The following is a 21,965-nucleotide window of genomic DNA, read 5'->3' as shown; positions in this document are numbered from 1 at the left end:
CTCTTATAAGTTTTCAAGGAGGACTTGTGTGTTTTTATGAAAGATAAATATGTTTCTCCAAAATTTCTGAAAAAATATCTTCTTTACATATAAAATCTTATTGTAAATGTATATAACTTATTCTTATAAATTAATGTTGTAATAATCAATCATTATTAATACTAATTTAATATTCAATACAGACCCTACTGCACAGGATAGTATAGTCACAAGGACAGAGTTAATGCATTTGTGCAATTTCATAGGTTTTGTTCCAAGTTTAGTTAGTTTTGAATTTCTGAGCTTTTGTTCCATTGTGTTTTCTTCAGAACTGTGTTACTACAAATTTACAATCTTAACTTCAGCTTTATTATTGTTAATTTCTTGTATTTTTGGACCTGTTTTCCACTGATATTCATTGCTTATGCATCATGTTCAAGCTTCCTCACTTTCAAGCCCTATACATATTCATTCCTATCTCCTCACTATGCTCATGTTCCCTTCCTCTCAGTTTCATACTCTATGTATCCTCCTGTGTATCTGCTCCCTTAATTTGCTTCTGCTACTCTCTGTAAATTCTGCCATGCTGTCCCTCAGACCTGAGAACGCTTTTCTTGATCCTGTGCAGCAAAGCAAAGAACCAATTTCCCCCTTCTTGTTCAAATCTGTTTCAATCAACACATACACAATTACCTATTTTTAGGTATATTTTTCAAAGACATCTTGGGAAAAGCCAATGTCTCTCCACCACTGGTGGAGCAGTGTTCTAAAGGTAGAAGAAAACTAGTAAACACTGAAGTTATGCTGCACTGAGAAGAGGGGCAGGCCAAGGTGATGACAAACCTTAGGGCATTCCCTAACTTTGTAAGTCTTGTATTTATAATCTTAATGTTCTTTTAACCCAGTTTCTGTGTTCAGTTTCCTAGGTTTAAAAATAACTGAAAAAAACCCAGAAATTCCATCAGATGGACCATACTGATACCCACATCGTTCATCAGCAGAATTGGAATGGTTAGATTCACATACAGACCTCTGCATCTTGAGCTAACAGAGTAACTGATAACAGTAGTAGGTTGTCTTCCTCTATGTGGATAAACAAGAGAGGGTGAGGAACCACAATCTGCCAGTGGTTTTCACAGACATTTGCTGATTCAGGAATCTTGGGTGCAGTTCCAGGTTCTGGAGGGGAATGTGATCTAGTGGCTATAGATCCTTCTGTCCCTTTTCCCTCCAGCCTGTCTTTCTCCCCATACTGCCTCTTTCCTACCTATATCTGGATCCTCATCTCAGTCTCACCTCTCTTCACCCCTACTACACCTCCTCATCCTAATATCACTCTCCATCTCCAGGTTCCTCCTCCTTGTTCAGTCTCCTTGCCCAACCAGTCCTAGTCTCTACCCCCTTGCTCTCCAGCTTAGTCCTAGGCTTCTCCTTATCCTGACTTTCAGTTCCTCCACACCAGGTCCCTCATATGACCTTAGACTGTCCCTCCCCCACCCTCCCTGCAGATTTCTTTTCCCAGTCTCCAGTCCATTCCCCCAGATTCTTGTCCAGTCTGTTTCTTTTCCCTCACTAGCTCCTACTCTCAGTCACTTTACACAGCCAGCTCTAGTCTCCATCTTTATCTGCCAGTCTCTCCCCATCACCGCTTGCCAGCTCCCAGTTCCAGTCTCTCTCTCTCTCTCTCATACACATACACACATATATGGTGGAGATGATTCAGAAGTGAGTTGTTTTCTAGGGTTGGTCCCAGATAGGTCTACTCCAAGTTCCTGTGTGCATGGTGGGAGTTCTGAACATTTGCACTGAATCAGTTAAATGCTTAAAACATACAACTGCAGCCTGCTGTCCCATGCGCCTGTAGTTCATTCTCTTGCATGCAGTGATCAATATAATTACGCTTGGAGACGTGAACCTTTTGGATTTAACCATGTTACTGAGTTCTCTAGATTTATTTTCTATATGCTATATAATAATATAGCATCACAACCTTCAAGTTTTTGTCCCCATTTAGGCACATAGTAGAGTGACCATATTTCCCTATGCTGAATACCTGGTAAAATTATTTGTATTCAAGTGAGTTCAATGGCAATCTATTACAACTATGCAGTAAAACGTTCAAATTAACATCAAGTTGACTGAGCCCCTGTTAAAAGAAAATACCGCATAGTTGGATTCTTTTAATTTATCTTCTTATTTTTAAGGCTTCAGGGTTCACAAAGGAAGGGGTGACACACACCCCTCCCCTCCCCCCCACTATGTTGTTTTTCCCAGGCTGGAGGTTCTTGGGCTTTTTCAGGGCTCTGGCCCAGCCAGAGGCAGTGGGAGAAGGAAGGAGACTGATGGCCAGGCTCCTGGTGAGCTGAGCACTCCGACCAGGGGCTGATTCTCCGCACAGCGCTGGGAGTAGGACACACCCTGCTGGTGGGGGGGGCGTTTGAGGAGCAGTAGGGCTGGGTGGGGGACAAAGGGACAAAGAAGGGAGAGGACAGCGAGATGGGAACCACATAAAGGGCTGATGTGTTGACAGCAGAGGCAACACGTAACCAGTCGCCACCTGGTGCCTGTCCGCACACACCAGCCTCTACAGCTTGCAGCTCACAGCCAGTGCCAGATGGAAATGGGAGGTGGGGCCCTGCTGTCTGAGAGTTGGCACACAGGAGGTGCCCCACCACCAGCCTTGCACACCCACCCCCATCATTGGCCATTGGACCCCCCACTCACCGCTGGTGGGCAGGGGGCTGGCCAGCAGGGATCCGGCCAGCAGTAGGACCTGCCAGTACTGATGGGATTGGGGAGACAGAAAATATGGGATACTTTGTCTATTTTTAAGAAGTCGGGACACCTGCAGGAGGGCTTAAATAGGGGACTGTCTCTTCAAAAATGGGACATCTGGTCACCCTACACATAAGTAAATTTATATAGATGAGTAACCCACTGTGTTCATGGATAAGTATCTGTAAGATTGTGCAAGACTGTGTTCTTATTCTGTAACGTTTTTAGAGATAAACGATGGAAACATATATAACAGCAATACAATATCTTACCATGGCAAAGTGGGGCAGGAGAATCCCATTGATACAGGTCATTCTGGTGACGTCTACAAGTTGCATTACTCTGACCAATCATTCTATATCCAGGCTTGCAGTAATAGTGCACTTTACTTCCAGGTGAACCTGCTGTTTTATTTACAGTTCCACCATTCTTCGGGGTATTGTTTAAGCTGCAATAGGGAGCTATATACCAAAACCAAAATAATTATAATTTTAAAAAAGTTAGCAAACACATAAAAATAACAATTCATCTTGCAATATTTAAAAAATATGTTTGTGTAGTTTAAAAATCTATAGTATGTTTTGAATTACTATCAGAATTTTCATATATATATATAAAATGTAGAAATACCATGAGTTGGAGGAATATAATTTATATTCCACACATTCATAACTCCTTTTACTGACAGTACATTGTAAAAGCTGTAAGAGTAAGCTCTGTTAATAACATACATAGTTGCCTCAGAACTTCAGCAACATCACATTTAGTGAATAAAATCTCTCATAGACTTGATTAATTTATATCTAGGTCAATAGTTATATAATTTACTATGCACAAAGGCCAAATAGTTTTACATCTAGGCTGAAATTTCAACTTTGACTCCAGCCCCATCACTTCACTGGCTCACAATAACTTACATAAGATCCGCACTTGGAAGGTCTTTCAGGTTTAGACCTAATCTCTCCCCTCCTATCATTATAAGGAAGGACTCAGACCCCTACCATGTTGTTTTTCCATCTTTTCCACCTTCCTACTTTGCATCCAGTTGAGGTCATCAACTACTCATCTGGCTGGCTTGGTGGTTATTCAGGATAGAATTAACTACATCTCCTGTCAAATACTAGAGCAAATTTCAACTACAATCAATTAATTGTTTAAATAAATTTGTCGTCAGTTGAAACCTGCTACAGATGGTGACAGAGTTGTAGCCAGTTCTCTTCTGAATATCAGCTAGTAGGCAGCTGAGAAAGTCACCAAGAGATGGGCATAATGAATACTAGTTAAGAAACATAGAAGCAGGAGCCAGATTTATGGCAAAATTATTCTCCTGGTGGGAGGTGAAATAACAAAATTTTCCAGGTAAAAGTTTTTTTCCCACCAATTGCTGTACTGCATAGGCTGCAAGATCTCATAATTAGTATTGTTGTTTTGAACACTGTACTTCTGACTCACAGTTGGCTCAAGCACTGATTGGAGCTATATTCAGGGATATATATTAAATGCCTCCAACATTAATTTCTATGACTGCATAGGAAGAATTCCAAAATTCAGTCCAATGAACAGGTTGTTTGATGATAAAATCTGATCTGATTCAAGCTGTATAGGATATTTACCATTGGAAAATGCTTGATATAAAACAATGAGAGAGGCTAAAACCAAATCTTGCTTCCCTTTATTAACTATTTCATAGACAATTACCTCGATTCCTATGGTTTGGAGTTCAGCTGTAGTTGGATTCCTAAACTGCCTTAACCCCTTTAAAAAACCTGGCCTAGAGCACCTTTTTTTTTTCAGTACAAAATATAGCCTGGAATATATTCCTATTGTATATCACAAAATTAATTGATACTGCAATCTGTAAAGAAATTAAAAATTTAAGTGACAGGATATTAGATATGTCGTATGCATTAATTTATCCTAGGCATTTACCTGCTACAAAATTGATTTATACGGTTGACACATTTTACAAACAATGATACAACTGTGCTATCCATATGTATTATTTTTATGTTATTAATATTTGTGATAGTATCCCCTCCTCCTTCAATTTTCAATATCTAGGTACGGGATTTTGTTTGGTTTTGCTTGTTTTTCAGTTGAGTGAATGGTTAAGAGCCATCTTTAAAAAGGAAAGACTCTTGCTCCTATCTTATATTATATGTGTGCTATCAGGGAAATACTGGTTCAAAACGAAGGAACAAATACCAAGGAGGGATAAGAGCTGTTTAAGCTAAAGGGCAATATCAGTACAAGAACAAATGGATGTAAACTGGCTATGAATACATTTAGGCTGGAAATTAGAAGAAGATTTCTGATTATCGGAAGAGTGAGCTTCTGGAGTAGCCTTCCAACAGTAGTTGTAGGAACAAATTTTACCAGTTTTCAGATGGAGTTTATTTACTTTATAAATGGGATTTGTGATGGGATTATTTGAGACTGCAGGGAATGAAACTCAGGACCCAGGACGTTCATTGAAGTCCTATATCCTGTTTTTTGTAAAAAGCAGACTTTTATAAAGCCTACGACCAATTCAAATTTTACCCTGACTTTATTTTTAAATTCAATGGATATATTTTTTTTTCCTCATATAACAACCATGACCTATTACTTTACACTATTTGCAGCTTCAGACATTTCAGTATTGCACTAGTGTCTAAGAACCTGAAAGTGAAATTGTCTAGAAACTGATGATAAATTAAAGCTGACAAATATATTTTCATTGTCTAAACTGAGAGAATTGCAAAAGTAAACTGAATTTAAATATGAAGAGGCTATTTAGTAATCTTTAAATACAAATTAATAACTTAGATTAGGAAACTATATGTGTTTTTATCTGATGATGTCCCCATATCATTCATCAAAACTGAATGGGTCATTTCTTTAATAGGGAATCGGAATGCCTGGACTATAGAGTACGTTTGTGCACTCCTATATTCCATTTCATAACACAATACACAAAGCCAGACGTGTACCCAGAAGCCTCCTACTGCAAGACAAACCCAAGAGAGAAACCAACAGGACTCCACTGGCCATCACATACAGCCCCCAGCTAAAACCCCTCCAACGCATCATCAAGGATCTACAAGCCATCCTGGACAATGATCCCACACTTTCACAGGCCTTGGGTGGCAGGCCAATCCTTGCCCACAGACAACCTGCCAACCTGAAACATATTCTCACCAGTAACTGCACACCACACCATAATAACTCTAGCTCAGGAACCAATCCATGCAACAAACCTCGATGCCAACTCTGCCCACATATCTACACCAGCGACACCATCACAGGACCTAACCAGATCAGCCACACCATCACTGGTTCATTCACCTGCACATCCACCAATGTAATACATGCCATCACATGCCAGCAATGCCCCTCTGCTATGTACATCGGCCAAACTGGACAGTCTCTACAGAAAAGGATAAATGGACACAAATCAGACATTAGGAATGGTAATATACAAAAACCTGTAGGAGAGCACTTCAACCTCCCTGGCCACACTATAGCAGACCTTAAGGTGGCCATCCTGCAGCAAAAAAACTTCAGGACCAGACTTCAAAGAGAAACTGCTGAGCTTCAGTTCATCTGCAAATTTGACACCATCAGCTCAGGATTGAACAAAGACTGTGAATGGCTTGCCAATTACAGAACCAGTTTCTCCTCTCTTGGTTTTCACACCTCAACTGCTAGAACAGGGCCTCATCCTCCCTGATTGAACTGACCTCGTTATCTCTAGCTTGCTTGCTAGCACACATATATATACCTGCCTGGATATTTCCATTACATGCATCTGAGGAAGTGGGTATTCACCCACGAAAGCTCATGCTCCAAAACGTCTGTTAGTCTATAAGGTGCCACAGGATTCTTTGCTGCTTTTACACAAAGCTTGTGATTTTATCAAAGGCAACTTGGAAAAAAAACATCTACAGCCTAATACTAAAGACAGAGAAAGCATCAGCTTTTCTGATTTCCATCCTCACATCATACCTGGTAAAATGCAGTATTCTAGTATGCTAAGCCCTCACCACATCATTATTTCCAAGAAGACTTTTTGCTGTTATCTAAGAAGCCCTTATATGATACAAATGTAACTACAAATCCTTCCCACATCTATTGTACTGATCTTAAAATATGTAATGAATAATCTGTTCCTCCCTCTGTCTGGGATGTTCCTCTGTTATTTAGAGATGGGCTGAATCAACAAGGCTTCAGTTTATTTTGAACAACCAAGTCCCAGATCAGGAGTGGTTCATCAGCCAGCAAACAGAGCTGTAAACGGGAGAGTTTCAGTGGGACTTCTGTTGGAGGAGCACGTTTTTGTATTTTGTGTATTGTATTTTGCAGTTTGTATGTGTGGAGGCTGGTAGGGGCAGTGTGCTGGGAGAGAAGCTGAGCCCTGCTTAGGGGGCAGGGCTTCTCTGCTTAGGGGTCCTATAAAGGCAGCCAGTCAGTCAGGCAGCGGCCTAGACTGCTGCAGCGGCACAGCTGCCAGCAAACAGAGCTGTAAACAGGGGAGTTTCAGTGGGAGTTCTCTTGGAGGAGCAAGCTATGACCGATACAGAGGCAGCAGTGAAAGACACAATGAGGATGACTGGATGTGGATGCTGCGGCATGTACATGATCCTGGAGGGGATACCTGAAAAGAGTTTCATCTGCATGAAGTGCTGACTGATAGAGCTGATGGAAGAAAAGATCCGAGGACTAAAGATGCAGGTGGAAACTCTAGTTGAGTTTAGAAGAGGATTTGAGCAAATGATGGAGCAAAGACATGAGGAGGCTGAAGGGATAATCTCAGACTTGCAGATGGAAGCAGGACCAAAGAATTCTGAGGGGAGACTGCTGAGTGAGGAAAGTGGTCGGTGGAAGCCTGTGACTAAGAGAACCAGGCAGAGGAAAAGACGGGCCAGTGAAGGAGAAATAGAACTCAGGAACAGGTTTGCAGAGTTAGAAAATGAAGAAGGGGCACAGCAGGTAGTTGCTGAAGGTGAGAGGGCAAGGAAAAAGAGAAGAGCAGCTAGTCCTACAGGAAGAGGAGAAGAGTCAATGGAGACAACACCAAATATGAGCCCCAGGAGGATACATGATGGGTTGCGGAGGATTGCAAGGGCGAATAGGAATCGAGAGGACTTGCAGCCAGTGGGATCGGGGATAGACTGGCGAATCACACTGTCACCAGGAAAAGGCAGGTCTACGTGATTGGGGCCTCCTTACTGAGAAGAATAGACAGGCCTGTAACTAGAGCTGATCCGGAGAACAGAAGGGTGTGCTGTCTGCCAGGTGCTAAGATACGGGATGTGGACCTGAGGCTGAAAAGGATCGGGAGCGGGAAAGAATCCGTTGATTATTCTTCATGTGGGAACGAATGATACGGCTAGATTTTTGCTGGAATGTATCAAGGGAGACTATGCCAGACTGGGGAAGACGCTTAAGGAAATTGAGGCTCAGGTGATCTTCAGTGGGATTTTGCCTGTTCCTAGAGAAGAGCAACAAAGGTGTGACAAGATTATGGTGATCAACAGATGGCTCAGGCAGTGGTACTATAAGGAGGGCTTTGATATGTACGGCCACTGGGAAGCATTCATGGACAGAGCACTGTTCTCTCGGGATGGACTTCACCTGAGTAAGGAGAGAAATAGGCTTCTGGGATGGAGGCTGGTACAACTGATTAAGAGAGCTTTAAACTAGGAATTGGGGGAGATGGTTGGGAGATGTCCGGGTAATCTCCATGCAGGAATTCAACATTGAGATGGAAGAAAACAAAATAAGAGAGGATACAGTCGTGGGCAGAAGAATGGACATAAGGTGGAAGGGTAGTATAGATACCAGTCTAATAGGTGATACTGGTGGTAGAATGTCTGTGTCTAATCAGGTAAAGAATGTCAGTGAAGCCAAACGGAAAAAATTAAGATGTCTGTGCACTAATGCGAGGAGCCTAGGTAACAAAATGGAGAACTAGAGCTACTGGTGCGGGAAGTGAAACCGGATGTTATAGGGATAACAGAAACATGGTGGAATAGTAGTCATGACTGGAGTACAGGTATTGAACGCTATGTGCTGTTTAGGAAAGACAGAAATAAAGGCAAAGGTGGTGGTGGTAGAGTAGCATTGTATGTCAATGATGAGGTTAACTGTAAAGAAATAAGAAGAGCCTGTCTGGGCAAAAATCACATTGGGAAAGAAAGCTACTAGAGCCTCCCCTGAGATAGTGCTTGGGTTGTGCTACAGACCACTGGGATCTGATCTGGATATGGATAGAGACCTCTTTAATGTTTTTAATGAAGTAAACACTAATGGGAATTGTGTGATCATGGGAGACTTTAACTTTCCAGATATAGACTGGAGGACAAGTGCTAGTAACAATAATAGGGCTCAGATTTTTCTAGATGTGATAGCTGATGGATTTCTTCACCAAGCAGTTGAAGAACCAAGAGGGGATGATATTTTAGATTGGGTTTTGGTGAGTAGTGAGGACCTCATAGAAGAAATGATTGTAGGGGACAACCTTGATTTGAGTGATCATGAGCTAATTCAGTTCAAATTAGATGGAAGGATAAACAAAAATAGATCTGGGACTAGGGTTTTTGATTTCAAAAGGGCTAACTTTAAAGAATTAAGGAAATTAGTTAGGGAAGTGGATTGGACTGAAGAACTCATGGATCGAAAGGCAGAGGAGGCCTGGAATTACTTCAAGTCAAAGCTGCAGAAACTTTCAGAAGCCTGCATCCCAAGAAAGGGGAAAAAAAATCATAGGCAGGAATTGTAGACCAAGATGGATGAGCAAGCATCTAAGAGAGGTGATTAAGAAAAAGCAGAAAGCCTACAAGGAGTGGAAGATGGGCAGGATTAGCAAGGAAAGCTACCTTATTGAGGTCAGAACATGTAGGGATGAAGTGAGAAAGGCTAAAAGCCATGTAGAGTTGGATCTTGCAAAGGGAATTAAGACCAATAGTAAAAGGTTCTATAGCCATATAAACAAGAAGAAAACAAAGAAAGAAGAAGTGGGACCGCTAAACACTGAGGATGGAATGGAGGTTAAGAATAATCTAGGCATGGCCTAATATCTAAATAAATACTTTGCCTCAGTCTTTAATAAGGCTAATGAGGAGATTAGGGATAATGGTAGGATGACAAATGGGAATGAGGATATGGAGGTAGACATTACCACATCCAAGGTAGAAGCCAAACTCGAACAGCTTAATGGGACAAAATCGGAGGGCCCAGATAATCTTCATTCAAGAATATTAACGGAACTGGCACATGAAATTGCAAGCCCATTAGCAAGAATTTTTAATGAATCAGTAAACTCAGGGGTTGTACCGTACGACTGGATAATTGCTAATACAGTTCCTATTTTTAAGAAAGGGAAAAAACGTGATCCGAGTAACTATAGGCCTGTTAGTTTGACATCTGTAGTATGTACGGTCTTGGAAAAAATTTTGAAGGAGAAAGTAGTTAAGGACATTGAGGTCAATGGTAATTGGGACAAAATACAATATGGTTTTACAAAAGGTAGATCGTGCCAAACCAACCTGATCTCCTTCTAGACAAAGGAAACACAGTGGATCTAATTTACCTCGATTTCAGTAAGGTATTTGACACGGCTCCACATGGAGAATTATTAGTTAAATTGGAAAAGATGGGGATCAATATGAAAATGGAAAGGTGGATAAGGAACTGGTTAAATGGGAGACTACAATGAGTCATATTGAAAGGTGAACTGTCAGGCTGGAAGGAGGTTACTAGTGGAGTTCCTCAGGGATCGGTTTTGGGGCCAATTTTATTTAACCTTTTTATTACTGACCTTGGCACAAAAAGCAGGAATGTGCTAATAAAGTTTGCAGATGACACAAAGCTGGGGGTTATTGCTAACACAGAGAAGGACCGAGATATCATACAGGAAGATCTGGATGACTTTGTAAACTGGAGTAATAGCAATAGGATGAAATTTAATAGTGAAAAGTGCAAGGACATGCATTTAGGGATTAAGAATTTTAGTTATAAATTGGGGACACATTAGTTGGAAGTAACAGAGGAGGAGAAGTACCTCAGAGTATTGGTTGATCACAGGATGACTATGAGCCGCCAATGTGATATGGCTGTTAAAAAAGCTATTGCAGTTTTAGGATGCATCAGGCGAGGTATTTCCAGAAAAGATAAGGAGGTGTTAGTATCATTATACAAGGCACTAGTGAGACCTCATCTGGAATACTGTGTGCTGTTCTGGTCTACCATGTTTAAGAAGGATGAATTCAAACTGGAACAGGTTCAGAGACGGGCTACTAGGATGATCCGAGGAATGGAAAACCTGTCTTATGAAAAGAGACTCAAAGATCTTGGCTTGTTTAGCCTAACCAAAAGAAGGCTGAGGGGGGGATAGGATGGCTCTTTATACATATATCAGAGGGATTAATATTAGGGAGGGGAATTATTTAAGCTTAGTACCAATGTGGACACAAGAACAAATGGATCTAAACTGGACACTAGGAAGTTTAGACTTGAAATTAGATGAATGTTTCTAACAATCAGAGGAGTGAAGTTCTGGAACAACCTTCCAAGGGGAGTAGTGGGGGCAAAAGACATATTTGGCTTTAAGACTAAGCTTGATAAGTTTATGGAGGGGATGGTATGATGGGATAGCCTAATTTTGGCAATTAATCAAAGATCAGTTGCCAAATTATCAGCAGGTAAGTATGCCCAGGGGTCTGGGATGGGATGTTAGATGGGATGGGATCTGAGTTACTACAGAGAATTCTTTCCTGGGTGCTGGCTGGTGAGTCTTGCCCACATGCTCAGGGTTTAACTGATCACCATATATGGGGTCAGGAGGGAATTTTCCTCCAGGGCAGATTGGTAGAGGCCTTGGAGGTTTTTCGCCTTCCTCTGCAGCATGGCGCACAGGTCACTTGCTGGAGGATTCTCTGCAGCTTGAGGTCTTCAAATCACAATTTGAGGACTTCAATAACTCAGACATAGGTTAGGGGTTTGTTATAGAAGTGTATGGGTGAGATTGTATGGCCTGCATTGTGCAGGAGGTCAGACTAGATGACCACAATGGTCCCTTCTGACCTTAAAGTCTATGAGTCTATGTCCAGGTTCTATTTCTATACTAAGCATCAGTGTTCTCTTGGGATGGGGAATTCTGGATAAAAAGTTTCGATTTTGTCATACCACTTATATAGGAAATCCAACTGTGGTTTTCATTTTGGAAAGAGATCATTTTTTCTAGTATCTCTTTGACTAGATTTTCAATATAGATTTGCAGTCCGGGGAATGTAATGTGCTCTTGGCACAAAAGTGGGAGACTCCTTTCAAAGCAGTGGCCTTTGATGCTACATGCATACACCCTTGTAAAATTAAATGCAGGATTCAGCACAAGATTTCTAAGAAATCACAACTCTAATCCCAGCCCAGTAACTAGAATCCATATTAAAAACACTGAAGAAATGTGGATCAATACTGACATTCTGTTCAAAGAGTTATGGTCACTAGTAAAATAGCTATGTTTGCATGTTTGCCCTTTGAGTGTTGTCAGTATAGAAGCAATGCTTGGGAGATGAAGTAGTGGTAACAGCCCCCAAAGGAATGGAGTTGGAGGCGAGTAAGGAAGCAAGGATGGCTCAGTAAAAGGTTCTCTTTTGGGCCAAACTGAATATCCTTTACAATCACAGTGACATTTGCATACATACTTCAATTAAATGCATGAAATTACAGAAATACCCTTGATTTTCTAATAAGGGAATTGACATTTAAAGAGGGACAATAAATATTACATTAATTTACTTTTCAACTAATTTAAGAAACAAAGGGATTATGTTTCTGAAGCAAGATGGTTAAAACTAAAGGCTTTTAGTGGTTCTAGGAAAGCCTCTCTCAAGAGAAGTCGAGAATGACAGCTGAGTTTTAATACCATTTTCATTTCAGTCAAAAAGAATTGCAAAGTGATCTCGACAGTTTTGCAGCTCTAAGAAGAAACTATTACTTATATGCTTGGATTATTTGTTTTATTTTTTCTGCATTGCAGGAGAATTTATTAGCATGTTCTCTCTCTCTCTACTTTTTAAAATGTGGTCATATTAGGACAAACTATACTGGAGTGGCCAAACTTCTGCCAAGCCATATACAGCAATCTTCAAAAGTTTGAGAGCCATGCATGCCTGCCAGGGCTCGGGGCTTCATCCACATGGAAGGGGCCTGTTGGGTCTCAGGGCTTCGGCCCCACTCCTGAATCCCTGAGCTCTAGCACATACATGTCACAGAGCTGAAGCCACCAAACCACCCTCCCTGCTAGGTGGAAGCCGCTACTCCTCTACCCCATTGCAAGGCAGAGGTCCCAAGCTCCCCTCCCCTAGTCTGGTAGGTGGAGAATGAGGGGAGCTGTGGGGGGCTCTGCGAACCACACTTTAACAGTAAAAGAGCCACAATCTGGTCACTCTTGAAACATAGAGTATGTGTGAGCCTTCCAAACAGCAACCTTAATGGGGCATAAAACAGGTGAGAGGTAGGCATTTGAATTACACAAAATGAGAAAACTCACTGAAAATATTTTTTTTTCCTTTTTTCTGTTGTTGTTTTATTTATTACAGTAGCACCTAGGAACCTATCATAGATCAGAGTCTCACTGTACCAGGCATTGTACAGGCACATAACAAAAAGATAATCCCTGCCCCAAGGAACTAAAAGTCCAAGTATAAGACAAGAGATGGATGAAACAAACAGGGGGACACAAGTTAACCATAAGACAATATGGGGGAATGGAGAGACAGGGACTGTTTGGGTGAGGTGGCTGGGACTGGGAGAAGAGGTTAGAACTGGCCAGGGACATTTCCTAATTGCTGAGTGCTTTATTAATAATATTGTTTTAACATAGTGAGGGACTGTGTGTGAGTGTGAGTGTGGAAAATATACATTTATAATAGCCACTTACTAGCAACAGACCCAGATTAAATTCACTTCAGAGTTTCTACGGAAGTGCTCACAGCCCCTGCTAGACAGACCCTTTTAAGCCTCATACAGCACAAAGTTAATTGGGAAAGATGTCATGGATAGCCAGTATGTCAGAAACTGTTCTTGCAGTCTTCTCCTAGCCAAAAGTCCTATTCAACTGGAGTTTTGCCTGGGTCAGGAGTGTAGAACCACCACAGTATACACAAAAGAAATTTTTAAGTAAACGTCAAAATCAATATTTGTAAACTATCAGGTATTCTTTGGAAAGAAGGACATAGGGTTGCCAACCCTCCTTGATTGTCCTGGAGTCTCCAGGAATTAAAGATTGTGTCATGTGATGAAACCTCCAGGAATATATCCAAACAAAATAGACAACCCTAGAAGTTCAAGTAGGTCAGCAGCTGTTTTTTCTTTTCTTTTTTTTCTTTTTTTTCTTTCCTTTTTTTTGTTGGCAACTAAATGCCGTAACAGTAAAAAAGTAACATTTATTTTAAGCTTTTAGTAAAGCTTGCAAGTGATAGCATCTGGGGAAATGGTGGAGGAGAGTTTATGGTGTTTTATATCTGAATTCCTTCTGTATTCACTCTATATCAGGGGTAGGCAAACTACGGCCCGTGGACTGGATCCAGCCCGTGGCGCCACTGGCACCAAGTCCCTGTGGCTCCCGGGTGGGGGGGCAGAGGGCTCCATGCATTGCCCTGGCCTCCAGGCACTGCCCCCTGCAGCTCCCATTGGCCAAGAATGGGGAACCGCGACCAATGAGTGCTTTGAGGGAGGTACCTGGAGGCGCAGCAAGGTCAGCGCACGCAGGGACCTCCGCCTATTCTCCCACAGGGGCTGCAGTGCTTCTGGGAATGGTGTGGGGCCAGGGACAGGGCAGGCAGCCTGCCCTGGCCCTGGCCCTGGCCCTGGTGTGCACTGCTGCCATCCTGGAGCCACTTGTGGTAAGCGGTGCTGAGCCAGATCCCGAACCCCTCCTGTACCTCCACCCCCCAACTCTCTCCACTAAGCCCCCTTCCTTCACCTTGCACCCCTCCTGCACCCCAATCCCCTGGCCTGAGCCCCATCCCGCAGTCCACACCGCTACTGACCCCCTGCCCTGAGCCCCCTCCTGCACTCTGCACCCCTCAGCCCCTTCCCTGAGCTCCCTCATACAGCCGCACTACTCCTCTGCCCCAATCCCTTGTCTGAGCCTCTTCCTGCACATCCGCACCCCCCACACTCCCTCCCACACCCCAACCCCCTGCCCCAGTGCTGCATACAATTTCCCTACCCAGATGTGGCTCTCCGCCCAAAAAGTTTGCCCACCTCTGATCTATATAGTTTAGTAATCATTCAAAATGTGATCTTACTACTAAATCCATTGGAGTTGAGGGTGCTGAGTGTTCAACAATTTGCAGGATCAGGCACTAACAGTGTTAGTAAAGAAGCAAGTATAAGGCAATAAAATACAAAATGTCTAAAGGCTTGAGGGTCAGCTAGTGCCATAGGAAATGTCAATGTCAAAATTCCAGCCACTATTACTTGCACTTCATTTCTGTGTTTCAATGGGAATCAATGGGATAGAATGCTTATCAAGTATTCCAACCTTATACCTACAACTACAGAGATAAAATATTTTTCTTCTCCAATAAGACTTCTGAGACAGGAGCTGCACTGACTATCAGAGGATTAGCAGGTACAAGTGCAGTGATGCAGGAGTGCATTTGTCTAGGAACAACAAACCTTTCACCCACATTAATGACAAAGTGTAAGCCAGCCACTCCATTGACCTGAACTAGTATTGCATTATAGATTTAATTTACTTTTCTCAGTGACATATCAGCAAAGATCTTTCAAGGCCTTCTAAGTATTAATGTTTTCTTCAAAGTAACACATTTGTACATTTTCAGCTTACTTATATTGGCAATGCCCATTTGTCAATTTTGACTGAAGACCAGCCAGTTGTAGCTGTGTCAGTGCAAGGATATTAGAGAGACAAGGTGGATGAGGTAATATCTTTTATTGGTCCAAATTCTGTTGGTGAGAGAGACAAGCTTTCAAGACACACACAGTTCTTCTTCAGGTCTAAGAAAGGTACTTTCAGCCTCACAGCAAAATGCAAGGTGGCAGGGCCACCTAGAGGATTCAGGGGGCGGGTCCCAGGGCGGAAGGCCCCCCTGCCGCCGAATTGTAGCCAAGACCTGGAATGGCAGAAGCTCCAGGGGCCCGAGCCCCCCGAGAGTTTTCCAGGGCCCTCGGAGCAAGTAAAGGACCCCGCTCCAGGGACCCCGAAAAACTCTCGTGGGGGCTTGAGGCAAATTGCCTCACTTGCCCTCCCCTCCCCCAGGCGGCCCCGCAAGGTGGAACAGATTGTTTAGCATAAGTAGTTAGCACATATTGTAAACGACTGTGACAGGGTATACCGCCCTTTGATGCTCCCTGCTGGAGGCCCTGCAGTCCTACCACACTGAGGAAAAGGAGCAGTGAAGGTGGGTTCTCCCGACCTTCTTAGAAAGGATGCAGGGAAGCAGCCAATAAGAGCTCAGCTGGCTCACTTAGAGGGACATACAGGACCTGAGCAGAGCAGTCACTGGCTGGGACCAGAAAAGTAAAGAAGTAGTGGAAGACTGTGAGATTCCAAAGGTAGAGAGACTGAAGAGAAACCCTACTCAAGCAGGGATAGGACTGTGAAGTTTTCCAGGTGAAGAGGCCTTGGAGAGAGAACCCAGACTGAAAGGGGGCAGAGACAGTTACAAGCTCTCCAGGCAAAAAATGCTTCTATATCCTGGGAAATTTCCCAAAATCTGGGAATTTTTGAGTAACATGTTTGAATGAAAATTCCCAATTTCCCAAGTTGAAACATTTTACTTGCAAATTCCCACGTTTTGGAAAAATTCCCAGGATATAGAAGCACTGTAAAAAACTTTATCTGGGAATTTTTCACCAGATTTGGGAAATTTTTAGTGCTAGGTTGGGAAAAGTTGCCATATAGTTGGGATATAGAAGCCCTGCAGGCAAAGAGGCCTGAGAGAAGACCCTGAGAAATCAAGACAGAGACTGAGAAACTCTAAAGAGGCCTAACAGAGACCCTGCTTAAACAGGGAGCAGAGAACCCAAGAATGTGATGGGACAGAGTGGGAAGCAGCCCAGGGAATGCAGCAGTAGCAATTAGCAAAGAAAGCAGCACATGTAGGGTTTCTGGCTTGAGACCCAGAGTAATTGGCAGACCTGTGTCCCCCCACTGGCAGCTGGCAGAGTGGACAAAGCCCAGAGAAGGGGACAAGATTTGTTCTGGAGCCCGAGACGGGGCTAGAATTTAAATAGGCCAGGAGACAGGGCTGAAGACTTTGACAAGGCCAATTTTTTGTTGGATTGTATTATCCTGGAAAGGGTTCCTTCATGTGTCTGTGTGTGACTAAACCGTAGGCTGAGCTGCTGAAGACCTGCCTGATGAAGGCAACTGCCAACAAGAGGTGCTGGGAACATAAAAAAGAAAGAGTGTAGGATCGCACCTAGCTGGTAGGAACCACACATGAGAGGTGAGTATCTTTCCCTCCCTTCCTCCTGCTCCCCCACCTCTCTTGGTCACAGGGCCTATTCAAGATAGAATGGCCCATTAACATCTCTGCAGTCATAGGACAAAAAGACTGCAGAGATGTGGGTTATGGCTTATTACCAAGATCTGTAACCCACTAACCCCTTCTTTTTGTCCTATGACTGCAGAGGTGTTTACACGTCTACCTTAAATGGTTCATTGCAGTATGTGCTAACTACTTATGCTAAACAATCTGTTCCATCTTGCATTTTGCTGTAACTCTGGGAGTACCTTTCCAAGACCTGAAGAAGAGCTCTGTGGGGCTTGAAAGCTTGTGTCTCTTGTGACATTACACTCCATATTCTCTATAGAAATATGCTTATGCTATGGATATGGCATAAGTGAGATATACTTTATGCAAGATGGCTTATGTAAGATATTGTTGGAAAGTTATGATTTACTGAATGTGATTATCCAAATTGTAGGCCTGTATCATTTCTGTATCTGGAGTTAGGAATATTTACTATGTAGCTGTATTTCAAATGTGTTACTTTGGGTGTCACCCGCAACTAGCCCCTCAGGTACAACAATGAAAAAGACAAACAGGCTGATGGCCCATTAGCAAAGACTATGGACTGTGAAAAGGTTTAGTCTTCCTGTGGACACTTCAGACAACATGAGTGCAATCGCTGCCACAGCCCTGAAGAGATATGGGTCCAAGTGACCTGGTACAGGACCCTCACGTTAGAATGCCAGTATTTTTCCACTGGAAGACATAGGGTTCATGCCTTACACAAGAACTATATATGGCAGGGGAGTGATGTCATCAAGGTTCTCCTCTGCCTCCCCACCCAAAGAGACACTGGGAAACATCTAGAAGCAAGAACTAAATCGGGGGGAGAAGAGTTGAGCCGAAGCTGTAAGTGGTCTAACTTGTGCGTAATAATACCTGAGGTCTCAAGCTGCAGGCCAGTACAGCTGCCTTTCAAGACTTTCCATAATTTGCCTGTGACAATATCTCCTTCCCTACACTCACACTCTTTCTCTCTAATATCACACAGACACAAAATAATTTATCATTTCTCAAATAAAATCAATGAGGTGACAAATTTGGGGCTCTTTCCTCTCCCACAACAAAGAAATCTTCCCCAGTTGTTCCTTTTCTTTAGTCCCAAATAGCACTGAAAGCTCAGCCTTGCTTTTTTTACTTTCTTTGGGGTTAGAAGTTGGCACTGGGAGGCAGGAGGAAGGCTCCTTGAATCTATGTCCCGGTGCACTCAAACAGGGGACAATCTGGCTCTCAATAAAATATTTTCTGAAGTGAAAAAAATTAAAATGTTTTGTTAGTCATTGAAAACCTTGAGAGATACACTACGATATATGGATCAAACACAGCAAAATCAATATGTTTTAGTGACATAGATATTACAATAATCAGTGCAGAAAGACTTCTCTCCATACATGCTGCATAAATGATCTCTGCGGTAAGTGTCTAGAGCCGAATATGTATGTATGTATGTATGTGGGCGGGCGGGGGAAAGTTTTATTTTATCCCATAAATGGTGACAAGGCCAATGGATCCACACACAGCGGCAAATCTTGTTCCAGCCTTCATGGTTACAGTGACATTGTTGGCAATGGAAGTACCCTTTGTCATAAACAGATAGCTAAGGGTTAATGTCTCTTTCACCTGAAGCACCTGACCAGAGGACTATCATAACCTTAGTCCCAGATTTGGACCTTAGCGTCCAAAATATGGGGGTTAGTATGAAAACCTCCAAGCTTAGTTACCAGCTTGGACCTGGTACCTGCTGCCACCACCCAAAAAATTAGAGTGTTTTGGGGCACTCTGGTCCCCCTGAAAAACCTTCCCTGGGACCCCAAGACCCAAATCCCTTGAGTCTCACAACAAAGGGAAATAATCCTTTTTCCCTTCCCCCCTCCAGGTGCTCCTGGAGAGATACACAGACACAAGCTCTGTGAAACTACACAGAGAGACTCCCCCCTCTCTGTTCCCAATCCTGGAAACAAAAAGTACTTTCCTATTCCCCCAGAGGGAATGCAAAATCAGGCTAGCAATCCAACACACAGATCTCCCCTTGATTTCTTCCTCCCACCAATTCCCTGGTGAGTACAGACTCAATTTCCCTGAAGTAAAGAAAAACTTCAACAGGTCTTAAAAGAAAGCTTTATATAAAAAGAAAGAAAAATACAAATGGGCTCTCTGTATTAAGATGATACAATACAGGGTCGATTGCTTAAAAGAATATTGAATAAACAGCCTTATTCAAAAAGAATACAAATCAAAGCACTCCAGCACTTATATTCATGCAAATATCAAAGAAAAGAAACCATATAACTTACTAGCTGATCTCTTTGTTCTTACACTTAGAAACAGAAGACTAGAAAGTAGAAACTACTTCTGCAAAGCTCAGAGAAAGCAGGCAGGCAGACAAAAGACTCAGACACACAATTCCCTCCACCCAAAGTTGAAAAAATCCGGTTTCCTGATTGGTCCTCTGGTCAGGTGCTTCAGGTGAAAGAGACATTAACCCTTAGCTATCTGTTTATGACACACCCCCCAAATTGCAGACAGTGGGGAAGCTCACTGGCGGCGATTTCCTTCTAGAACTTGAAAATAAACAGATTAATACAACACATACACCTTTACATATACTGCTAAGTATATAACTAACAGACTTCTACATTTTAAGAACACTTTTTAACTACTGAATTGTGGGAAACTCTCACGGGAGAGTGCATCAGCTACTTTGTTAGAAGCTCCTGTGATGTGTTGAATTTTAAAATGAAAATCTTGGAGAGCTAAACTCCAACGAAGAAGTTTTTTGTTGTTCCCCTTGGCAGTATGAAGCCACTTTAGTGCAGCATGGTCAGTTTGTAGTTGGAACCGCCGTCCCCAAACATATGGGCGTAGCTTTTCCAAGGCGTACACAATGGCATAGCATTCCTTTTCACTGACTGACCAGTGACTTTTCCTCTCAGACAGTTTCTTGCTGAGAAACACGACAGGATGGAAGTTGTGATCTGTTGCTTCCTGCATGAGCACTGCTCCTATACCACGCTTAGATGCATCCGTGGTTACTAGGAATGGCTTGTTAAAGTCCGGGGCCCTGAGCACAGGGTCAGACATGAGCGTTGCCTTAAGTTGGGTAAAGGCCTTTTGACACTCATCAGTCCACTTAACTGCATTTGGCTGGGTCTTTTTGGTTAGGTTGGTCAGTGGGGCAGCGATTTGGCTGTAGTGTGGTACAAATCGCCTGTAGTATCCGGCCAAGCCTAAGAAGGATTGGACCTGCTTCTTGGACCGTGGGACAGGCCACTTTTGGATAGCATCCACCTTGGCCTGTAGGGGGTTTATGGTTCCTCGACCCACCTGGTGCCCCAGGTAAGTCACTCTGTTTTGGCCTATTTGACACTTTTTGGCCTTAACAGTTAGTCCTGCCTGCCTGATGCGCTCAAAGACCTTTTCCAGGTGTAGTAGGTGTTCGGGCCAGGAGTCTGAAAAAATGGCCACATTATCGAGGTAGGCAACTGCAAATTCTGCCAGTCCAGCTAGTAGACCATCTACCAGCCTCTGGAAGGTGGCGGGTGCATTTCGAAGGCCGAAAGGAAGGACATTGAATTCATACACCCCCGCATGGGTGACGAATGCTGACCTCTCCTTGGCAGGTTCATCTAGCGGTACTTGCCAGTACCCCTTGGTTAAGTCTATTGTAGAGATGAACTGGGCACGTCCCAACTTCTGCAAAGCTAATGGGACCTCAATTATGGGGAGTGGCTGGAGAGGGGCCTTGACCTGGTCTTGAGGCTTTCCCACTCTTTGGCATACCTCACAAGACCGGACATACTTGGCAACATCCTTGCCCATCCCCTACCAGTGGAAGGACTTCCCCAACCGGTCCTTGGTTCTGTTCACCCCAGCATGGCCACTGGGATGATCATGGGCTAAGCTTAAGAGCTTCCCCCGGTACTTAGTTGGAACCACCAACTGTTTTTGCGGCTGCCATTCTTCCCGGTGTCCACCAGAAAGAATTTTCTTGTATAAAAGTCCTTGGTCTATAACAAACCGGGATCGATTAGAAGAGCTGAGAGGAGGTGGGGTGCTCCGTGCCGCCGCCCAAGCTTTCTGAAGGCTGTCATCTGCTTCCTGCTCAGTCTGGAACTGTTCCCTTGAGGCTGGGGTCACCAGTTCTTCCTCAGACTGTGGACTTGGGCTTGGTCCCTCTGGAAGCGATGTAGGTGATGGGGTTGTTTCCGCTGCTGGTGAACCGCTCTCCGCTGGTGCACCTGAGGGTATTTCAGGCTCTGGCTGAGCCTTTTGGGTATGGCTGTCTTTTGCTTCTGCCAGTTCTGGCTCACTGGCGCCCACTGGCGTTGAGTTTGAAGATGTGGTTGCACTTGCTGGTGCTGGTTGCTGTTCCAGTTCCGGGCCTGGGACTGGAGATGCTGTGGCTGTTTCAGTGGTAGGCATGGAATCCGGGTCCACTACCTCTGTCTGGGTCTCTGGTAACACAGACGGGGCCTCTGTGGACGGCTCAGGAACAGGAATGGGTCTGGAAGCTTGCCTGGTTTGGCTACGTGTAACCATTCCCACTCTCTTGGCCCGCCTCACCTGGTTGGCCAAGTCTTCCCCCAGTAGCATGGGGATAGGATAATTGTCATAGACTGCAAAAGTCCACATTCCTGACCAGCCTTTGTACTGGACAGGCAGTTGAGCTGTAGGCAAGTC

The 21,965-nt window shown here is 43.4% G+C and overlaps 1 protein-coding gene across 3 annotated transcripts in view; it reads right to left on the bottom strand.

The window, feature by feature from the left end:
- Positions 1-21,965, bottom strand: part of CSMD1 (CUB and Sushi multiple domains 1) — a 1,994,958-nt gene that overhangs the window by 170,454 nt on the left and 1,802,539 nt on the right. For all 3 annotated transcript variants that reach the window (XM_050950505.1, XM_050950506.1, XM_050950507.1), the window contains exon 49: positions 3,027-3,215. In XM_050950505.1, the coding sequence (XP_050806462.1) occupies positions 3,027-3,215 (189 nt within the window). The remainder of the gene's footprint in view (positions 1-3,026; positions 3,216-21,965) is intronic.

The sequence above is a fragment of the Gopherus flavomarginatus genome, chromosome 4, assembly GCF_025201925.1.
Source record: "Gopherus flavomarginatus isolate rGopFla2 chromosome 4, rGopFla2.mat.asm, whole genome shotgun sequence".
Classification (NCBI taxonomy): domain Eukaryota; kingdom Metazoa; phylum Chordata; order Testudines; family Testudinidae; genus Gopherus; species Gopherus flavomarginatus.
Note: the sequence above shows the minus strand (reverse complement) of the source record. Positions and strands in the feature narration are given on the sequence as shown.